General features: G+C 56.4%; 1 protein-coding gene across 1 annotated transcript; it reads right to left on the bottom strand.

Annotated features, from left to right (window-relative positions):
- Nucleotides 1-1,325: 1,325 nt before the first annotated feature.
- Nucleotides 1,326-7,986, bottom strand: LYL1 (LYL1 basic helix-loop-helix family member). The gene is made up of 4 exons (XM_029052704.2): nt 7,864-7,986; nt 3,718-4,212; nt 3,279-3,370; nt 1,326-2,649 (listed from the first exon to the last, which is right to left on the bottom strand). The coding sequence occupies exons 2-4, from the start codon at nt 4,167-4,169 to the stop codon at nt 2,168-2,170; spliced, it is 1,026 nt and encodes a 341-aa protein (XP_028908537.1). The 5' UTR covers nt 4,170-4,212; nt 7,864-7,986; the 3' UTR covers nt 1,326-2,167.
- Between the last annotated feature and the right edge of the window lie 11,590 nt (nt 7,987-19,576).

Here is a 19,576-nt window from a genome sequence, read left to right as displayed (position 1 = left end):
AAAGGGGCCGGGTGGATCAGACGAGCCCCGCTTCTTCCTAATTCTCTGCCCCTTCCCCGCAAGCAACACAAAACAAAACCACAAAAAAAAAAGCAATAAAGTCAAGAGAACTTTGTCCCCACCCCACCCCCCAACTGAGAGCCCAAGGGGCTCTTTCCCAGTCCCGCCTCTGCTTCTCCACTCCCAGAGACCCCCGGGGGGCGCCCCCCTCACCCCTTAACTCTCCATTACCCTCAGCCAGCCCGGGCAGTCCCCGCTTCGGCCTCTTGCCCCCCCCCCCGCCCGATACCCTCATGCCCCCCCCCCCCGGAGATCCGTGCGCCGGACAGCACCAGCACCGCGGACAGCAAAGCCGCCCGTCCCGTCGAACAAGTTTCTTCTTAAGCTAAGAAACGCAGTATATATGAGTATCTATATATATAGTACTAATGGAATTGGTGTGCTTTTCCCTTTAGCATTCCCTTCCCTCTGCTCCTCCTCTCCTCTTTTAGCCTGGACTCCCCTTCCCCCCTTCTCTCTCCCTCCCTCCCCACCCCACCCCACCCCACCCCACCCCACCCCACCCCTCCCCTTTCCGCACTGAGATACATAAGAAACAAGGGTAGTTTACTGTCTGTTCTGTTTTCTGGGTTTTCAGTGTCCTAGCGGAATGCAGGTAGGCAGCCAGCCCGTATGTTACCCCCTCCCCTACCCCCGTCACTGCGCTTCACTCTGTTACACCATCTTTGCCTGACTCTCTCCAGCTTCTCCATTGAATGGCTAATGTGTATGTGAAATAAAGAAATAAAGAAAAACAAACAAAAACAAAAAAATTTAAAAAAAACCAAACAACTCGAGCCCACCAGAGAGCGAGCCCCTCACCCTTCGTCGTCCTGCGCCTAATTCCGCCCAGCTCCGGAACCAACAGGCATCCTGTCTCCCAGCCCGGAGCTCCCCCAGAGCGTGGAGGCCCGGCCCGGCCCAACCTGGCCGAGGAGTACAGAAAATGGCCGAAAAAACACCCGCCCAATCGAGCGGGGAGGGGAAGACAGAGACACCAAAGCGTCTCTCCGACTCTGAGGCAAAAGAAGCCCCCCGCCCGGACTGAGCCCCTTCTTCGGACAGGCGGCCCCAGGCACAGAATGGGGGGCTTGCCCGGTTTCGTCTCCCCTCGCCCCCCACCCTTAGGGGGCTGAACTTGTACCCGGGAATCGCGGTGGTGGCGGCGATCCAGGCGTCACTGTTCCAGTCCGACCCCCGAGTCGGCCGCCCGCCTGCCTCACCGTCCCGTCGGCGCCCCCAGCTCGAGGCGCCGCCCTCGGCCGGGAATAAAGAGCCACTCAGGGTCCGTTCCGCTCCGTTTTTCGCCTCAGCCCTCTCCCTCTACAGACGAATGGCCAGTTCCAGGGGCCACGAGGTCACAAACTGGCCCCCAGCGGGGCCGCGAGGGCATCAGACTGGTCCCCATCGGGGCCGCTCAGGAAGCAGCTGACGGCGCGAGGTGTGGAGGGCGGGGGGCGGTCGGGGGAGGGCGATTCGGGGCTGGGGGACGATTTCCGAGAGGGGAGGAGGTAATTCGAAGAACGGATCGGGGAATGAGGGCCTGCGGGACCCATCGGCAACCTGCTCGTCACACCCTCAGTGCCCTCTTCCGTCCAGCACGCCCGGCCCGCCGCCCCCGGCCCATGTACCGGGCCCGGCTTCTCCGTCCCGGGGCTGGGAAGAGAGGAAGGAACCAGAGGCCCCTTGGGCCACGTCCCTCCCAGGATGGCCCGTCAGCGTGGACCGCACGGAGGGGCGACGAGTGGGCCAGGAGGAACTCTCGCCGCTCCCCGTGAGTAGCGGGCCCCGTTCCTTCCCGCACCCGGCTCGGCCGGCCTCTGCACACAGACCCCGGGTGTCCGCCCCACCCTTCGCCCACCCGCCTGGCCGCTCCTCCCCCACCCCGTCCACGGCAAGGCGAGTCCAGTCCTGGAACAACTTCTCCCCCTTTCCGAAGGGTGGGAGCGCCACCCACGAAAATCCCACAGTCCGGTCAGTCCTTTCTCGTCTCTTTGGGACGGCGAAGAGGTCCTCGGTGTCTCCGCGGGCGGAGGCTGGGCTCAGCTCGCCTCCCCGACGACTCGCTCTCGGTGCTCTCGGTCGGGGGCGCCTTCGAGGTGAGTACCCGCCCTCCCCTCTCCTCCCGTCACCGCGGCTCCTTCCCCACGGCCGTCCTGTCCCGCGGCCCCCGCTCGCTCTTAATGGGCCGGTCCGCCCCCCCGGGGCTCCCGCTGGGGTCCTCGCTGCCGCCGGCGTGGGGGGGCCCCGGAGGCGGTGGGGAGCGAGGCGGCTCGGCCCCGCGCCCGGCCCCCCGGCGGCCTCCCTCCCCGGCCCCCTTGCCATCGGGGCCCTTGTCCGGGGCCCGCTTGCGGGGGGAGTCGGGCTTGCGCTCCGGGGCCGCCCCGGCCTCCAGGGTCGCGCCGGCCGCCTGGTCGCGGAGCAGGCGGACGAGGAAACCGATGTACTTCATGGCGAGGCGCAGCACCTCGTTCTTGCTCAACTTCCTGTCGGGCGGGTGGGTAGGCAACAGCTTCCTCAGTTCGGCGAAGGCGCCGTTGACGTTTTGCTGCCGCCAGCGCTCCCGGCTGTTGGTGAACACGCGGCGGGCCACCTTCTGGGGCTGGTGACCTGGCGGGTGGAGGGAGCCGGGGGGACGAGGGCTCAGTCCCCAGTGCCGGCCCCCGGGGGGACCCAGGCGCCCCCGGCCAGCAGCCCGCCCCCGCCCGGCCCTGGGTCAGGACCCCGGTAACTGCCCTAGCCGTCAGCCTCCACCTTCCTCCCAGCCCCAGGCGCCCTTCCACCGGCCCCTCTCCAACGCCCTCCCCGGACCTCAGGACTGGATTCCATCGCTCTAGCCCGGAGGCCCGCGACCCACTCCCTGAGGCAGCCTCAGAGGACCCAGAAAGGCTAGAAGAGCCCGCGGATGTGCCGCGCGGCTGGGGAGGGTGAGCTGGGACAAAGAGAGCACCACATGGGCCAACCTGATGACCCCGAATCTACCCCCGCCCTTAGAACGGTGCTCGGCACACAGCAGGCGCTTAACGAATATCAGCATCATTATGATTATCCGCCTCCCGGAGGGTCTCTCGCTCATCCCCCGACCTTCTCTGGATCCCAGCTGCCCTCTCCCCGATCTTCCTTGTGTTTTCCCTCTCCCTCCCTCCCTCCCCATTTCCTCCCCTCTCGCTTACTCACACGCCCCCCCCCTCCCCCTGCATCTCCTCTCCCTCTCCCCCCCCCCGCCCCCCAACACTCACCCTCAGCCAGGTCAGGCTCACAATGGCTGGGCCGGCGTTTGAGACGGCTGCTCTGGAAGATGCTGAAGGGGCCAGAGGTGCCAATGTAGACGCTGTGAGGGGCACAGGGACACAGGCTCAAGGACAGAAACCCAGTCCAACAAAGGCACCGGACAGCCTCAAGGACATGGGCAGAGCGGGACACAGTGCCAGGTGAGATGCCCCTTTCCTCTCGTTGTGGGGTGCTCTGCGAGACTAGGCTGGCTCACAGGTGGGAGCTCACAGCCATCATCTAGAGGTGGGCCGGGGGCAACTCTCTAGGGGTGTACTACCCCTACCTCCTTCCTAGGTGTCTCCCGGGGACACCCTACCCAGAGGAGGTTGCGGGGTGGAGGGGAGACCCTGTGCCAGGTCTGGCTTTGGCAGCTGGGACATGCCCAGCTGCTACCGCACCACTTACCTGTTAAGGAAGGGGTGTGGGTGGTAGTGCGGTGGGAGCAGGGGGCTGGGCAGGCCACCAAGGGTGAGGGGGCCAGGGGCCCCGGTCAGGGCAGAGAGCTGGACCATAGAGGGCAGGGGCCTCAGAGCTGTCAGCTCGGTGGTGGGCACAGCTGAAGGGGGCTTGCTGTGACCCAGGCTGATGACAGGCACATCTGGGGGCAGCTTGGAGAGTAATGGTGGAGGGGTAGGAGGAGAGGAGCTAGTCTCCTCCCCTCCCGGCCCCTGCGGTGTTCCCGCCTCAGGCTCAGGTTCGGACTTGTGGGGTGGGGAGCAGCTCTGGGATGGAGAGGTGTTTGGGTTGGGGGTGGGGGTCGGGTCCCCATCAGGGGAGAAGCCTGACACCATCTCCAGCTTTTCCATCATCTTTGGGTCAAACTTCGCCACAAGCGCCCAGGCGCAGGGAGGGCACATGGAACCAGATGGTCTGGAGCTTTGGGGCGCGGCCAGCGCTCACCTGCCAAAGAGAGAAAGGGCGGTCGCTGTTAGGAGGGCCGAGCCCACTGTGCATTCAGGGGGGTTGGCCCCGCTGCAATGTTTTCTTAGAGAGTGTCCTGACCTGTCCCCATTCTCTCCGGGCGTGGATTCTCCCCTCCAGATGACTCACGGTCTTATTTGAACCGGCCTCCTCACGCCTTTCTCTAACCCTCTTTCTTCCTCCCACCCCCACTTCTTGGGTCCAGTTCCTCAGGGTCGCTAGGAGGGAAAGGACTTACTTAAAGTCTCAGAGCAGATCAGTCACCCAGCTGAGAACCAAGTATCCTGGCTTCAAGCCTGTTGCCACCCTGTCTGACCCAGGTTCCCAGAGGTGCGGAATGCAAGAAGAGCTGGTCTCTTCTCTCTCTTTTTAATGGCATTTGTTAAGCGCTGACTGTGTGCCAGGCACTGTATTAAGCACTGGGGTAGATACCAGCCAATCAAGTTGGATACAGTCCTTGTCCCACATGGGGCTCACAGCCTTCATCCCCATTTTACAAGATGAGGGAACTGAGGCATAGAAAAATTAAGTGACTCGCCCAAGGTCACACAGCAGACAAGTGGTAGAGCCGGAATTAGAACCCAGGTCCTTCTGACTCCCAGGCCCGTGTTCTATCCACTAGACCACACAATGGTTCTTAGCTCGATACCTAAACCGACAACAGCTTCTCATTATTATTTCTAACTGAGGAAATGGTATGAGTTTGAAGGGACCGAATCAGAAAAAAAAAACCCAAAAACCAAAGAAAAAGAGATACCACTCGTAAGAACCGTCAAGTGCAGTATTTATCAGCAAAATTAGATGAGGAGGGCAAGCTTATCATAGTTGACCCTGAAAAGGCCAGCACTTTAAAAGCTTGTTTTAGCTCAGGTTTCCAATAAAAGTCCACTGTGGTCAGTTAGCCAGAGCACGCATCACTTGTGATGGGTGGGTGAAAGTATGGCTAGAAGTTAACTTTAAAAAGCTGGATGGGTTTGAGTCAACAACAGGTCTCGAGAGCAAGTATCCCTTTGGGTTTAAGGGACTGTCGGCTATTTTCCCCAAGCAGTGTTATCTTGGAGCTTCACAGAGGTTTGAAAAATGCCCCAAGATTGGAAAAAGACAAATATGGAGCTCATCGTTTAGAAAGGGGGACTTAAGAGACCCCGGTTCATTCCATTTAGCTTCTAAACCTGGGACAGTCTTGGTGCAAACCATCAAACTATCCATTCATGAGCATGAAAGGGAGCTCCGGATAGTTGTTAACGTGACGAATCCTATCAGACCAATTGAACTTCCTTCTATTATAGACGCAAAGGCTGTAAAAGCAAGGTAGAAGTAGTATATTGAGGGCTTTTGACTCCTTCCTATATTTCCCCTGTGCTATTCCCATCAAATAGTTGAGGAAATACGATTGGAACAATGGTACTTTTGGGGGCGGGGGCTAGCTGGCTGGAGAGACCCGTTTACAGACCGGTGATAAGTTTAAACTGGGGGGCACTGGGATCCCAAGGGTGTTAGTCCTTGGAGGGGTGGGAGGTTACTGCCAAATTTGGACCTGCGTAGTGACAGTAGGCTTTATCTATTTGAGACTGAGTTAACTAGTGTGGGCTCTTGGAGGATGAAGGGCCCCATCTGGACTTGGCTCAGCCCTCCCAACCTCAGTCTGGCAAAACCAATCAGTTGGATCCAGGCTGCACACTGGGCCAGAGCTGGTGGCACTCACAATTTCCCCCAATCTCAGTTTCGAGTAGGGAGTGCCTGTAGGGAGTGGTTGTTAAAGGTCACAAGAGCAAATAGGGGGCGAAGCTTGCAAAGGAGCAATGATGTGTAGCTTGGCCCCACTGAAAGTGAGATGAGTTTCCTCTTGGCCAATGCAGAGAAGGGAAGGAGAGAATGAGAATCCACAACAGCCTTGAGGAGTTGGACACCTGGTCCGAAATACTCAAGTTGGGGCTCAGTTGGGAAAGCCTCTGGAGTAATCTTAGAGGTGGGTGGGTAACAAACCCCACAGATCCAAGAAGGGGAAAGACAACCCAATCATTTAGAAAAAGGGAATAGTGGTATCGAAAAGATACGGAGGTCATCGTGAACCTCAGGTTGGGATGATGAGTCAGTAGTGGAGTATAGCCGTTCAAAAATGTCAATGTGTTACTAGGACCAAGAGAGCACCCTCCTGCGATCCTTCCAGCTGGCATCGCCTGGCCCACCGCCAGCCTTCTGTAAGGGGGTCTGGGAGCCTGGTTTCCTGGGACTCCTGTATTATTGTCTGATGACATTTCCCCTCTTATCCCCTCTCAATTCCCTGCCTCTCTCACCCCCTTCCCACCCACCTCCTAAACCAAGGAAAGAAAAGGAGATGGGGGGAGAGGGAGGTAGAGGGAAGGGGAAGGTAACTTCTCCTTTCCTGCAAGGACAAGGGATAGATGGACCAGCTCCCTCTAGGGAATCTATGGGTCCGTATTTATGAGTGAGCGTGTCTCTGTAACTGTGTCTGAATGTGCTCACATGACTTTGCATCCGTGTGGGTCACTTTGTAAGTATATGCCTACTGGATCCCAGCGTGTGCCTATATCTGGGTGAGTGCAGCCATGTGTCTGTGGATGTACCAGTGGGTGCATCTGTACAGGGTCAAATTTGCCACCAAGGTCTCCAAGGAGCCTTGCCCGGGGGCATCCAGAGGGTTTCAGAGGTCTTTTCAGGAGGAGGAGATTCAGGCCAGGTTGCTTGCTGGGCCTTGCTTTCTTCCAGTTTATACCAGTGCCTTTCTGGGGGTATACTGTGTGTGGCGGGGGGGAGGGGGAAAGAGTATGAAGTGAAGCTGGCTGGGGGAGGGGGAGAGATTCCTCATTGCGTAGACAGTCCATGAGGAAATTAGACTTAAACATGGGGTCCTGGAACTCGTGGTAAAGAGGTTTTATGGAGATGTTAACCCCAGCATTCTTCACCTCTCACCCCCTACAGAGCCGAAATCCCCTAGGTGTGAAGAGGCCCCGAGGTGACTGCTGATCTGATGTGATTTTTGACCTTTTGGTAAAAGTTAGGATTCCCTGACCCTGGAGGCAGCTTCAACGACCTTGGGAGCCCAAATCGTGAGAGGATTCTCCCCAGGAGTGCTCGGCGCCCCTCTCGGTTCCTAGAGGTTCTCCCAAGCCATGGAGAGACTCTTCTCCTGCCCCGACTCCCCTTTGGAGGGGGCCGCCCTGGGCCCGGGGTTGGGGGAGGGCGGGAAGAGGCCGGTAGGCGGGAAAGGGGAAGAACTGCGGCCTAAAGGGGGGAGCCGAGTAGTTCGGGGTGGGGGAGCTGACCGGATCGGGGAGAGGCCTGTCGGGGGGCTACCGACGGAGTGAGGAAGGGAGAGTTTTCTGGGCCGGGGTCGAGGAAGGGGGTAGGGGTTGGGGGGGGGGGGGGAGGCTCTGCGGCCATGAGTTGGGTCTGTTTTCTCCGGTGGAGGAAGTAGAGCCAGGCCGGGCCGGACCCGGCCGCAGGCGCCCACCCCGGAGCTGCTCTCCGCCCTCAGCTCTCTCAAGCCCGGGGAGGGCAAGCGGCCCCACACCCGAACCCAGTCCACGCTCCCCGTCCCACCGACCGGTGTCCCCTGCCCCTCTCCCCGCCTTGCCCCTCTCCCGGCCCCGTCCCAGGGGCTCTTACCCCCGCTCCGGGCCCCGCCACCGCTTCTCCATGGCCCGTTCGCCCCGTCCGGGCCGCTTCGTCGGGGGGTCGCTCCCCTTCCCTCCCCTCCCGCAGCCCCGGCTCCCCTCGCAGGCTGGCCGATCGTGGCCAGCAGCGTGTGCGATGGGGAAAGGGAAGGGAGCCGCCCCCGCCCTTTCCCCGCCCCCTCCCGCCTTTCTTCCCCCCCACCCCCCCCTCCGGGGGCAGATTTCCTCCTCGCCGCCCGGAGGATGCACTGGAAGCGCAGATAAGGGCTAGGAGGGTGCCTGGCCGTGGCTGATAAGAAACAGCCCGGCCCGGGAGCCGAGAGGAAACGGGAGGGAGTCGGGACGACGACGGGGGGGGGGGTGGAGGGGGGGGGAGGGGGGTTTGGCGGGGTGATCTCCAAGCGTCGGGGACGCCCGGCCCCGCCTTTTCGACTGGGAAACCCCGCAAGTGGGCGGAGGTGGGGGGAGGGCGCGGGAGGTGGGGGTGGGGGCTGGGTGAGCTTGACCAGCTGAGGGTTCCCAGAGAAACCCTGGCCTGACACGGGTCTGGGTTATTCTTCTAAGGGGTAGAAAGGGAAATCGAGGCACAGAGTTGGGGAAGAAGTTGTAGCCCGAATGGAGCGGGACGTGGTTCAGGAGGTCGGTCTCTCCTAAATGAAATGAGACTTCGGAACCCAGGACTGGGAAAGAGGACAGATCCCTCAAGCTCCTTCCCCCCAGCCGTCTCCCCCACCCCGCATCCCAGTCAACTCCTAGCCTCAAAGTTGGGGCCTCCCTGGCCCGAAGGGAAGAGGGAAGGGAGGCATGAGAACAACGCTGCTGCTGCTGCCATGTGGGGTCACATGTCTGCGTGTCCCCTCTCGGAAATCACTCCAAACCTGATCCCTTCTCCACTCTCCAAGCAGGTCCGGGCTCCTGTTTACTGGACCGGTGGAGGGAAACTGAGACCATACTGCAGAGATTCGATGTATGTGTGACTCTGAGTGACTGAATGTTGTAAAACGGGTGGGACGGTGAGCAGATGTGCCTGGATCCCAGGGTCAACAGAAGGGGAAACTGAGGCCTGGGCAAGGTTGAGGTTGAGCAGCACCCCCTCATGGCTTTCAGGGCTCAACTCCTCCCCTTTCCATCTAGCTCCCTGCCCCCAAAATGGGGCCTTTCCTAGTCCAGCCTCAACCGGGTCCTCACCCCTCCCTTCCAATCCCCTGGTCGGAATTTGGGGAAGTGGTTTTGGGGGGAGTGGGTTCCGTTCTGGGTCTGAGGAGGTTTCACCAGCTTCCCCCACTCCCCCTGCTCCACCCCAGCCCCTTGTGGGAGGGGAGCTTGCTGGGGTGGGGGGAGGAGAGGAGAAGAGGAAGAGGGATGGTGCTGAGAAGGGGCTAAGGAAGGCTACATTAGGGGATCTGGAGGGTCCAGGGTGGGAGAACTGGGTGACAGAACCGCTCCCAACAGGAATCCAAAGATGTCCGAGGCAGTGAGAGTGGAACTTCATCTTGGGATGGGTCCATGTGCCCAGCGGGATCTGGCGGGCAGTGGCCAGTGAACGCCTGTCTTGGGATCAAGATGGAGGAGTGTGGGACTCCCGACCAAGTGACACTGCTAAGTCTTCTCAATCAATCAATCAATCAATGGTATTTTTTACTGTGTAGAGCACTGTACTAAATGCTTGGTAGGGTCCAATGTTACAGAGTTGACAGACATGTTCCCTACCCACAACAAGCTTACAGTCTACGGGCCTTTACGGTCTAGAAGCCTCAGTTTTCTAGCAGGAGCGCTGGGGTAGATACAAGCTAATCAAGTGGGACACAGTCCATCTCCCACATGGACTCACAGTCCTAATCCCCACTGGAAAGCAGCATGGCCTAGTAGAGAACGGGCCTGAAAGTCAGAAGGGCCTGGGTTATAATCCCAGCTCTGGCACTTGTTTGCTTTGTGACCTTGGGCAAGTCACTTAACTTCTCTGTGCCTCAATTCCCTCATATGTAAAATGGGGATTAAGACTGTAACCCCCATGTGGGTTCAACTAACTGTGTTCAACCTAATTAGCTTGTATCTACCCCAGTGCTTAGTACAGTGCCTGGTACATAGCAAGTCCTTAGTAAATACTATAATAAAAGAGCCTGGGGCCAAGGGAGGCCACCCCGGGGCAGAGAAGAGCAGAGATGGTTAGAAAAGAGAGTCTCGGGAGGGGTAGAGTTTTCCACAAGAAAACATCTGGACCCTTGGCTCCATGGCCATTATGTGCCTCCCCACCACCTCCCATGGTGGGTGACGGGGGATAGCGGAAAGGTGCAGTTTCCATGCCACACCTTAGGGGCCCCAGCCCAGCTCATGGGGAGGGGTAGGGGGAGAGGAAGGATATAGGGAGTGTTCAGGCCCATTCTGATCCCTTCCCCAGGGAGTTAGGTTTGGGGGAGTGACACTCCGAGAGCGTGGGGCTCCTGGGTTCAGGGGCCAATGCCAGTAGAGATTTCAACAGCAGCTGAGTCATGGGCCCCACTTCCTGTGTTTTTCAGCCTTCCCAATCTTTTGGCCCCTTCAGCCTGGCTTTGTTGCCCTCCCTCCCCGTAATTCCCATCAGCCTTATGCCGCCAGCCCTTGCCACTCTGGCCCCCGGGTCTTCCCCCTTCTCTAGACCCCGATCTCGACCTTTTCTCTTGTGGATGCAGATCTCCAGGGGTCTTGACGTGGAGCTGGGGGTGTCTAGTGGCCTCAGTGTCTCTGGAAAGGGGTTGGGTGGCCTCTCTTGGGCCGAACTCCTGTTCAACCTTAGCAGGTACTTCCAGCTCAACTCCTTCCCCCGTTCAGGGCACAGATTCCCCCTCGGAGTCCCTCTACCCCCCAGGGGAGTTGAGGGAAGTGGGGCCCGGCGTGGGGGGGCGAGGGAGCTAACATTGGAGGGGCGGTGATGTGCATCACTTGGGCGAGGGGAAGACCAAGGGAAGGGGCATTCCTTGCAGAGCCCCGGCGTCCTCATGACACTGACCCATTGGGTGGAGCCTCAACAACAGGCCGGGTTTCCCCTCCAGCACTTGGTTCCTCTTTTGCTCTGAGGATCTGAGGGGCCTAGGAGTGTCTCTATAAGGTCCCTTGGGACCCTCCCCCGACTTCCACCTCCTACAACAGACATGGGTCTCCTGGGGCTGAGGGAGGGAGGGGGTTCAGAGCCAGAATTTCCCGCCCAAGCATTTGGCTCCATGTCAGCACTGCCCTTCTGCCACCTCTCCCTTTAGCCCTGCAGCCAGGGCGTTCTCTTCCAAACTGCCTGCCCCCCCCCCCCCCCCCCCCCCCCGAGCCCCACTACTCTCCTTCCACTTTCCAATGGGCCAGAAGGGGGCAGGAGAGAGAAGAATGGCCGTGAGACTGTTGCAGCACAAAATCACAAACCTGCTGACTCTTGGAGCCCCTGGGTAGGAGGAACCCCCTGTTCCATCCTCCGTTCTGGTAAGCAGCAACTGGCTGGGTACGCGCAGGGACTTAGAATATGCTGGCTGGTTACAGGCCTGAAATTCTGGTAGTGAGATGAACTCAGGCAGTGCTACACTTCTCTCCATTTCCCCCATCCTCACCGACAGAGGTCTCCCAAAGCAAGATGGAGGGGGAGGGGTGGAGGTGGGGGGTGGGAGAGAAACTGAATCATTGGAGCAGGAAGAGAATTAAGCCAATGAGGGGGAAGCATCTGGTGACAGAACCCAAGTATCCTGATCCCCAGCTCTTTTCTCGGAGCCAGGGGGAGGGGGAAGGGAGGGAGAAAGGGAGGTTGGGGCTGACCAATGAGGGAGCAGAGGGAAGCAAATAAAGACAGGCAGACGGAGTGCTGGCCCAAGAAGGAAGAATGGGGGGAAATGGCGTCACGTCCCCACTCCCCGGGCCACAGCTCAGGGAAATGTTAGTCACGGCCATCGAGGCACTTCACACGGACAGACAGACGTGGTCTGCTCCCATTGCTTCCTCTCTCAATCCTGGAACAGCCCAGCCTGTGGGGCGCGGGAGGCAGGCGTCCGTGTGGCGTCCGTGTGGCAGGCGGCCAGGGCTTCAGCCCATCTTCCTTCCTTGGGATCCCCACCGACTCTGAGACTAAAGGAGCCGCCGGGACACGACCGATGCAGGGACCACTTGGAGTCCTTGGCCTAGGACTGCCCTTGGGAGAGAGGTCCCTGGGAAAACCCAAGTGGTTAGAAGAAAGTTCTCCCCCTGAGTTTGCAGAGCCAGGCAGGGTTGCTCACACGAGTTCTGGGACTTTGATCCCTCGTTCATTGTTCTTGAAGTAGACAGGGACAGGGTTTCTTCCAATCCCGGGGAAAGGCTCGCAGGCCCAGAGCTCCCTCCACGGCTGGGAGGGAGTGATCCATTATATGTGGGGTATAAGTTGGGGTGTGTAGAGTGGGACCAGACTCTTGCTGAGGTCCCTTAGAGTGCCTGCCCCATCAGGACTGGTCACGTGATTATAGTAATAATATTTAAGCGCTTACCATATGCTCAGCACTGTACTAAATGCTAGGGTAGAGACAAATTAATCAGGCCCCACCCAGAAGGGCCCCTGGATCCAGATGTCCCTCTTCAAAATGGGGCACACGGCTCAGCCCTCAACACAAACTTATCCTGAGACTCCCCCACTGGGTCACCAGCCCATGTGGCTAAGAGACAGAGTCCAAGTTGCTTTTAAGACCCAATTATATCAAATAGGGATCCTTTTTCTCTGTGCAGTGCTGAGTTGCCAGGAATAATGTCAGACCGTATCCCCGGACCTCCTGACCATTGCCTGGCACTCAGGTTACAGGCCCTGGTATCCTGCCTCTCAGCTCTTCTGTCTATCACGCATAAGCTAAGCTGATCACCGCTCAGGGCCTTGTTATAGGAGAGGCTCCAGGGACCAGTCCTCATCTCTCCCTGGCCGGAGGCGGGCAGCATTCTTCCCTGGGGATGGCATCATGGCAGGGGAGTAGGGGTGGATGGGGGGTGGATGTTCTCAATGATGAGTGCAGGAGCCTGGTTCCAGCCCCAAAGGTACCAGACCCGTGACTGTGACTGTGGGACCTGTGCAGGAGAAGCTTCTGCACCCCTTTGCCCCTGTTCCAACTATAGTTTCCTGGCATCCGATAAACACCATTGTGTGGTGGCCAGATATGGATCTGAGAGCTGCATTGTTCTGGGGGAGGGGAGAGGGAAGGGGTGTGGATACAGGGGTGCAGGAGGAGCATGGGAGTCAAGGGGCTCTGTTAACTCTTTGGGGGAATAACTTCCTTGCGGCCTCAGCCCCACCCCTGGGGGCTCATCTTATCCTTTGGACTCTCGTCTATACCCATAGCTCAGAGATTAGAGCAGGACCTGGATTGCCCAGACACTGACATTTCCTTCTCAGCTGGCTGCTCCACTACTTCTAGGTCTTTGTCCTGCTTTCTTGGGGCTCAGACCACCCGTGCCACTATCCCCCCTCCCACACCTTCCCTCCAGGGCCCAGTGAATGCACACTGAGGAAGGGTGGAAAACAGCACTAAGAATGTCCTGGCTGAGACTCTTCCCTTCTCCTTCTCTCCTCAGGCTGAAGTCCTGGTCCAAGGAATGGACCTATCCTGAGGACACACACAAGTGTATATATTATATTGTACTCTCCCAAGCACTTAATACAGTGCTCTGCACACAGGAAGTGCTCAATGCATACAATAGACTGACTGACTGACTGACAGATAGGACCGCATTCTCCAAACATACAGAAAATAGATACACACACACACACACAGAAATATGTAATAATAATTGTAGTATTTGTTAAGCACTTACTGTGTGCCAAGCATTGTTCTAAGCACTGGGCTACATACACAATAATCAGGTCAGACACAATCCCTGTCCTGCATGGGGCTCACGGTCTAAGAAGGAGGAAGAAGAGGTATCGAATCCCCATTTTACAGATGAGGAAACTGAGGCCCAGAACAGTTAAATGGCTTGTCCAGGGTCACGCAGTAAGCAAGTAACGGAGCCGGATTTAGAATCCAGGCCCTCCGACTCCCTGGCCCGGGATTTTTCCACTAGGCCACCCTGTTTCTCGTGTGGGCATATGGACAGACACTGGCACAAGGAGAGACACGCACCTGTTGTATTTGGACTACAAGTTCCTCTCTGTCTCCCTCCCCTCAACCATTTCATGCTGGCAAAGCTGCACACCATCAGCTGCCCATCCAACACCCCCAGGGCCTCTGTCCCCACCCTCTTCACTCCCCTGTACACTCACTCACTCACTCACTCACTCACTCACACACCCACATGCGGCCTGCCCCAGGGCTTCGGTTGCTCCCGGGCCAGGCGGCAGGGGAGGCAGGAAGCACCTGGACCAGGAGGGTGAACGCAGCTGCAGCATCTGTTTCCTGTCCAGTTTCCACTGAGCTGGGGGTATGGGGGAGGGGAGGATGGCTCCCAAACAGGATATGGCCCGCTTGGTCCCCTGCAGGTGCCCCTCTGCTCAAGGTCCCAGTAGGGAGCTGCCCCAGTCCCCGGCGAATGCAGCAGGACCTCGTATCAAAGTCGCCGAGAGTGCAGCTGGAGTGGAGAAGCGCCCAGAGCACCAGTGGCCTATTTAGCGTGGGTAATACCAGCTCCCCTGGCTCCCCCTTGGACCCGCCTGGACCATAGAGGGGGGTGTTATTCTCAGGCTTAGGTTGTACAGTGCCTGCTTTGGTTTGATCTTCTGTTGCCAGGCTCAGCCCCTCCCGACCTGTGATGAGGTGGCAGAGGGGAGTAGGGGGAGTAGGATGAGGATGGGAAGTGGGAGGAGCATCTTTGTGTGAGGGTGAGGGAATTTGGGGTGGGTGGGTGATCTAGATCAGTACTGATTGAGAGACTCAGCCTGTGGACAAAAAGAATTGCTTCCCTTTTCCCCCAACTCTCCCTCCAGTTTTGGGGGAATTGTGTGGTGGGAATAGGGAGATGTAGACAGCAGAGGCTTCTCCAGATTAGGTGAGGGGGTGGGCTAACGGGCAGAAAACCAGAAGCTCGGAAGGGAGTGGGGAGGGGGTCCTGCCTGTGGGTGGTCCTGCGTGTTGGGTGAACAAATATAGAAGCCACGTGTTCAGGGCTGGACAGAGCCCTACATTGAGGTGACTGTGTGAATGAATGCCTGTGTATTCGTGTTTGCGTGTGTGTCGATGTGTTTCCATTTCTGTCCTCACTCCCACTGCCCATGGGCTCCATTCCACAAGGGGAAAAGTCACAAACAGATTGATTTTTGTTGAAAACCAAGCTTGCACACCTTCCTCTTTCCTCTTGATGCCCATGGCAACGGGGGGCCAGGGGGAAGGGAGGGGGATGGCGGTAGGGAAGACTGGTGCGATCAAAGTCCCTCAGTATTCTAGGACATCTGCACTACCAATTCCAGTAAAGGATGAAAACTGAGCACATACTGAGCGTGCTCCAGCCTGTATAGGGCTGGAATATGTAAAGTGAGCAAGAATAGCTGGAGATCTGTGCAAGGTAGGCTCACCAATTCAGTTGCACATTTGTATATTTTTCTAAAATTGCCCAGGGCAGCATACAGCAATCTGGAACTGTCCTGGCAAGACTGGGACATGTGGTAAATCTGGTTTTTGGAGAAGGAGGGAACACTGACTGAGGCAGGATTGAGGGTGGGAAAAAGGAGTCAGCATAGATCAAGGGTAGGGACCTACTTTTCAACCAATCAATCAATCACTCAATCAATCATAGTTATTGAGCTCCCGCTCTGCACAGAGGACTTTATTAAGTGCTCGGGAGAGTGCAGTAGAGTTAGTAGACAGGATCTCTGCCCTCAAGGAGCTTACAATCTAGGAGAAGGCCTCCTGGAAGAGGTATGATTTCACAAGGGCTTCGAAGATGGGGAGAGCTGTGGTCTGTCAGATTTGAAGGTGGAGGGAGTTCCAGAGCAGGAAGGAGCATGAGCAAAAGGCCAGTGACAGCAGGATAAATAAGAACAAGACCCAGTGAATAGTTTGCTTTGGAGGAAAGAAGAGTATGAGCTGGGGTTTAATGAGAGAAGAGTGTGGTTAACTAGGCAGGAGAGAGAGGATTGACTGTCCTAAAGCCAGTGGTCAGGAATTTCTGCTTGATGTATGGCTGCCATTGGAGGCTTTTGAGGATTGGGAAGGCATGCACACAAGGATCTTTTAGAAAAATGACCTGGGCAGCAGAATGAAGAGTGAGAGGGGAGAGACTGGAGGCTGGAAGGTCATTCATTCATTCAATCATATTTATTGAGCGCTTAGTGTGTGCAGAGCACTGTTCTAAGCACTTGGGAGAGTACAATACTGTTGAATTGGTAGACCTGATCCCTGCCTACAAGAAGCTTAAAGACTAGAGGGGGAGGAAGACATTGAAATAAATTACAGATAGGGGAAGCGGCAGAGTATATGTTGTGGGGCTGGGGTGGGGTGAATAGCATCCATTCATTCATTCAATCATATTTATTGAACACTTACTGTGTGCAGAGCACTGTACTAAGTGCTTGGAAAGTACAATTCAGCAATAGAGACAATTCCTGCCCACACAGGGCTTACAGTCTAGAAGAGGGGAGACAGACATCAAAACAAGTAAACAGGCATCAATATAAATAGAATTGTAGATACATACACATCAAAACAAGTAAAAAGGCATCAATATAAATAAATAGAATTATAGGTATGTATGTATATACACTAGTGCTGTGGGGCGGGAAGGAGGAGTAGAGCAAAGGGAGCGAGTCGGTGCGACACGGAAGGGCGGGGGAGCTGAGGAAAAGGGGGGCTTAGTCTGGGAATACTTAAGGGATTCAAATCCAAGTGCATGGATGATACAGAACGGAGGACAAATAGAGCTAATGAGGGTTTAGTCAGGGAGGGCCTTTTGGAGGAGATGTGGTTTTAGTAGGGTTTTCAAAGTGGGGAGAGTGTTGACTTGCCGGATATGAAGAAGGAGGGAATTTTTGGCCAGAGGGATGACGTGAGCAAAGGGCCAGCGGTGAGATAGACGAGACTGAGGTACCAGGAATAGGTTGGTATTAGAGGAATCAAGTGTGGGGGTTGGGTTGTAGCAGATTCGCCAGGTAAAATGGGGAGGGGTGGGGAGAGCTGATGCAGTAGACGGGCTGGGATCTGACAAGTGCTTGGACCAGCGTAGTGACCATTTGGATGGAGAAGAAGGGACAGAGAGTGGAAGTATCTACCTCTTACGTTGCGAGCCCCTTGTTGGACGGGGCCTGCGAACTACCAGATTGTCTTCTCTCTACTCCAGCACTTAGGCACTAGTAAGTGCTTAATAAATATCATTATCATGCTCTTTTGCCTATTATTAGGAGTATTAGCGGAGCGAGTCAAATCAGACCGAGCGGCTTCTCTTCTCTAAAAGGTCTTTAATGGTGATTAAACCCTACAAGTCCCGTCCCTCATGTAAAAATCGGGAGCCATGTGAGGATTGCAGTCCAGCAGATTCCCTCTGTGCTGCCGCCTTGTGGCCACGGCCAGACCGACGGCTTGGCCGTTCTCGGCTTTGCTACTGCCACACTGTGGCCGCATGGAGAGTTGCAACCTCGAGAGCTCCCGCCTTTGGAGAGGAGCTGGGTCAACACCACAAGCCAACCCAAACGGATTCGAATCCGCTTCGATCCCAGCGTGGAGCTGATAGAGTGGGGTTGAGCCTGGGTGGGCGGGAAGGGGCTTAAAGACTAGAGGTGGGTCCCTCCTGGGCCCCTGCTTCTCATCCAACTACACATAATGGCCTCAAGGGCCGTGATGAGGGGCTTTTTGACAGGCATGAGAAAGTGACGCGGTAACTGGCGGGGGAGGGTGGGATGGGGAATACCCCACAGGCTCCTGGAATACCCCTCCCAAGAAACCCTCACAGGCTCAGAAGATGGGGGCTGCGTCCTGCCACTTTCCTCACCTCCCTCGTCAACCTGAACTGCCCCAGGGACAGGGTGCTGCAGTGGATGGTCCTGCTCAGCTGGTTCAAGGTATAGTACCTACCTATAATTGATTTTAGTCTCTCCAGCTAAATTCTAAACTCCATGAGGACAGGAAGCATGTCTACCTACTCTGCCGTTCCCTCCCAAGCACTTAGTGCTCTGACTGGAGTAAGCGCCCCATTAAATACCATCGGTTGATTGACTCCTTGGGTGGGTTGCCCGCTTCCAGAGGAGAAGCAAACAGGATGGTCAGACCAGTGCTACCCTGAGAATACTGCCTCGACCCCACCTAGGAATCAAACACACAAAGTCCACTCCTGACAGTCACTGGGGAGAGAGGGGAGGGGACTGGGATTGGAGGAGTATTTAGTGTTTAGTACAGTGCTCTCCACAGATTAAGCACTCAACACATGAACTGACTGATGGAGGGTGGGGAAGGAAAGGCTGGGAAGGAGGATCTTGGCATGGAAACTGGAGCAGCCCTACCCCAATCAATCAATCAATCAATATTGAGCACTTCATGCAGAAGACTGCACTAAGCACTTGGGAGAGTACAAAACAATGGAGTTGGTGGACATGTTCCCTGCCCCCAACAGGCCTATCTCAGAGACCATACCGAAGATACCCTGGACCCGTGCAGTCATCTGAAGCCCCTGGTGCCAATGCAGACAGAACTCACAGACCGGCTGTACCCTGCCAAAAATTTATCCATCAATCAATCACTGATATTTATTGAGCGCTGACTGTGTGCAGAGCACTGCTTAGAACAGTGCTCTGCACACAGGAAGTGCTTAACAAATACCACAGTTGTTATTATTATTACTGCAATTATTCTTAAGTTCCCATCCCTGGGGCGCAGGGGAAGCCTTCAGTGGTTTGGGTGGACTGCAGGAGCTCTGGGAGGAAAGGGTAGGATCTGTTCTGATCACAGTTTATGGGAATGGGGAGGTGCTGCCATGGGGATCGAGGCCAATCTTGTTGAATTGTATATCAGCAGCCAGGGCACGGAGGGCCCAACTCAGCCATCACCCCTCTAACTGAACCCTCCTCATAGTCACCCCCCGGCAGGGTCCTTGCTGTTCTAGGTGGAACTTGGCAGGCATGAAAGATCTCCTCACCCTGCCTCTTCTCACATTTCACAAACCTCTCCTCTGATTGCCTTCTGTGGCTCCTCCCTCCTCCTTTGCTGCCCCACTACCTTTCACAGTTTCTCTTTTCTCGACACTGGAGAGCCTCCCCTCACCCCAGTGGAAAAGGGATCTTCTCAGGGAGAATGTCCCCCCCACCCCGCTCCAATCCCCCCGCCCCTCCACTGTGCTCCCAACAGCTCCCTGGCTCCTTTCCACAATGTTTGCATACCAAGGCAGAGAACCACATCCCCCAGAAAACCTTCCTTGGTGATCAATGTGCTTTTATTATTATTACATTATAATAATAATAATCGACAACTATTCCCTGAGCATGGGGCCACCACGAGGTGGGACTGTCCAGAAGCCCTCACCCACTTGAGGAAGTGGGGAGTCAGGAGGAAAGGGCCTGCTCATTATGGATCTGTCAGCAGCTAATCCTCACAGGCCAGAATCAACTCAGATCAAAGGGAACGTCGTGAACATCATCGGAGAAAAAGGGAAACGGGGGATGCGGGGTCAGGTTTATGCAGAATGTAAGCCCTTGGATGGTCAAAACCCCAGGTCTCTCTTCCCCTGTCTGGGGTGGTGGTCCCAAATCCCAAGTTCTTAGTTTAGTACTTTGTACTCAGCAGGCAAATCAGTAAATACCAATGATTGATTGATTGATTAGA

This window comes from Ornithorhynchus anatinus, chromosome X2 (assembly GCF_004115215.2).
Source record: "Ornithorhynchus anatinus isolate Pmale09 chromosome X2, mOrnAna1.pri.v4, whole genome shotgun sequence".
Classification (NCBI taxonomy): Eukaryota; Metazoa; Chordata; class Mammalia; order Monotremata; family Ornithorhynchidae; genus Ornithorhynchus; species Ornithorhynchus anatinus.
This window is presented reverse-complemented; position numbering and strand designations above follow the sequence as displayed.

Coding starts and splice junctions, on each gene's coding strand:
- LYL1 (XM_029052704.2), bottom strand. CDS start 4,169: ATGTGCCCTCCCTGCGCCTGGGCGCTTGTGGCGAAGTTTGACCCAAAG. Junction 3,371..3,717: donor CCACACCCCTTCCTTAACAG/GTAAGTGGTGCG, acceptor TGCCCCTCACAG/CGTCTACATTGGCACCTCTG. Junction 2,650..3,278: donor TGAGCCTGACCTGGCTGAGG/GTGAGTGTTGGG, acceptor TCCACCCGCCAG/GTCACCAGCCCCAGAAGGTG.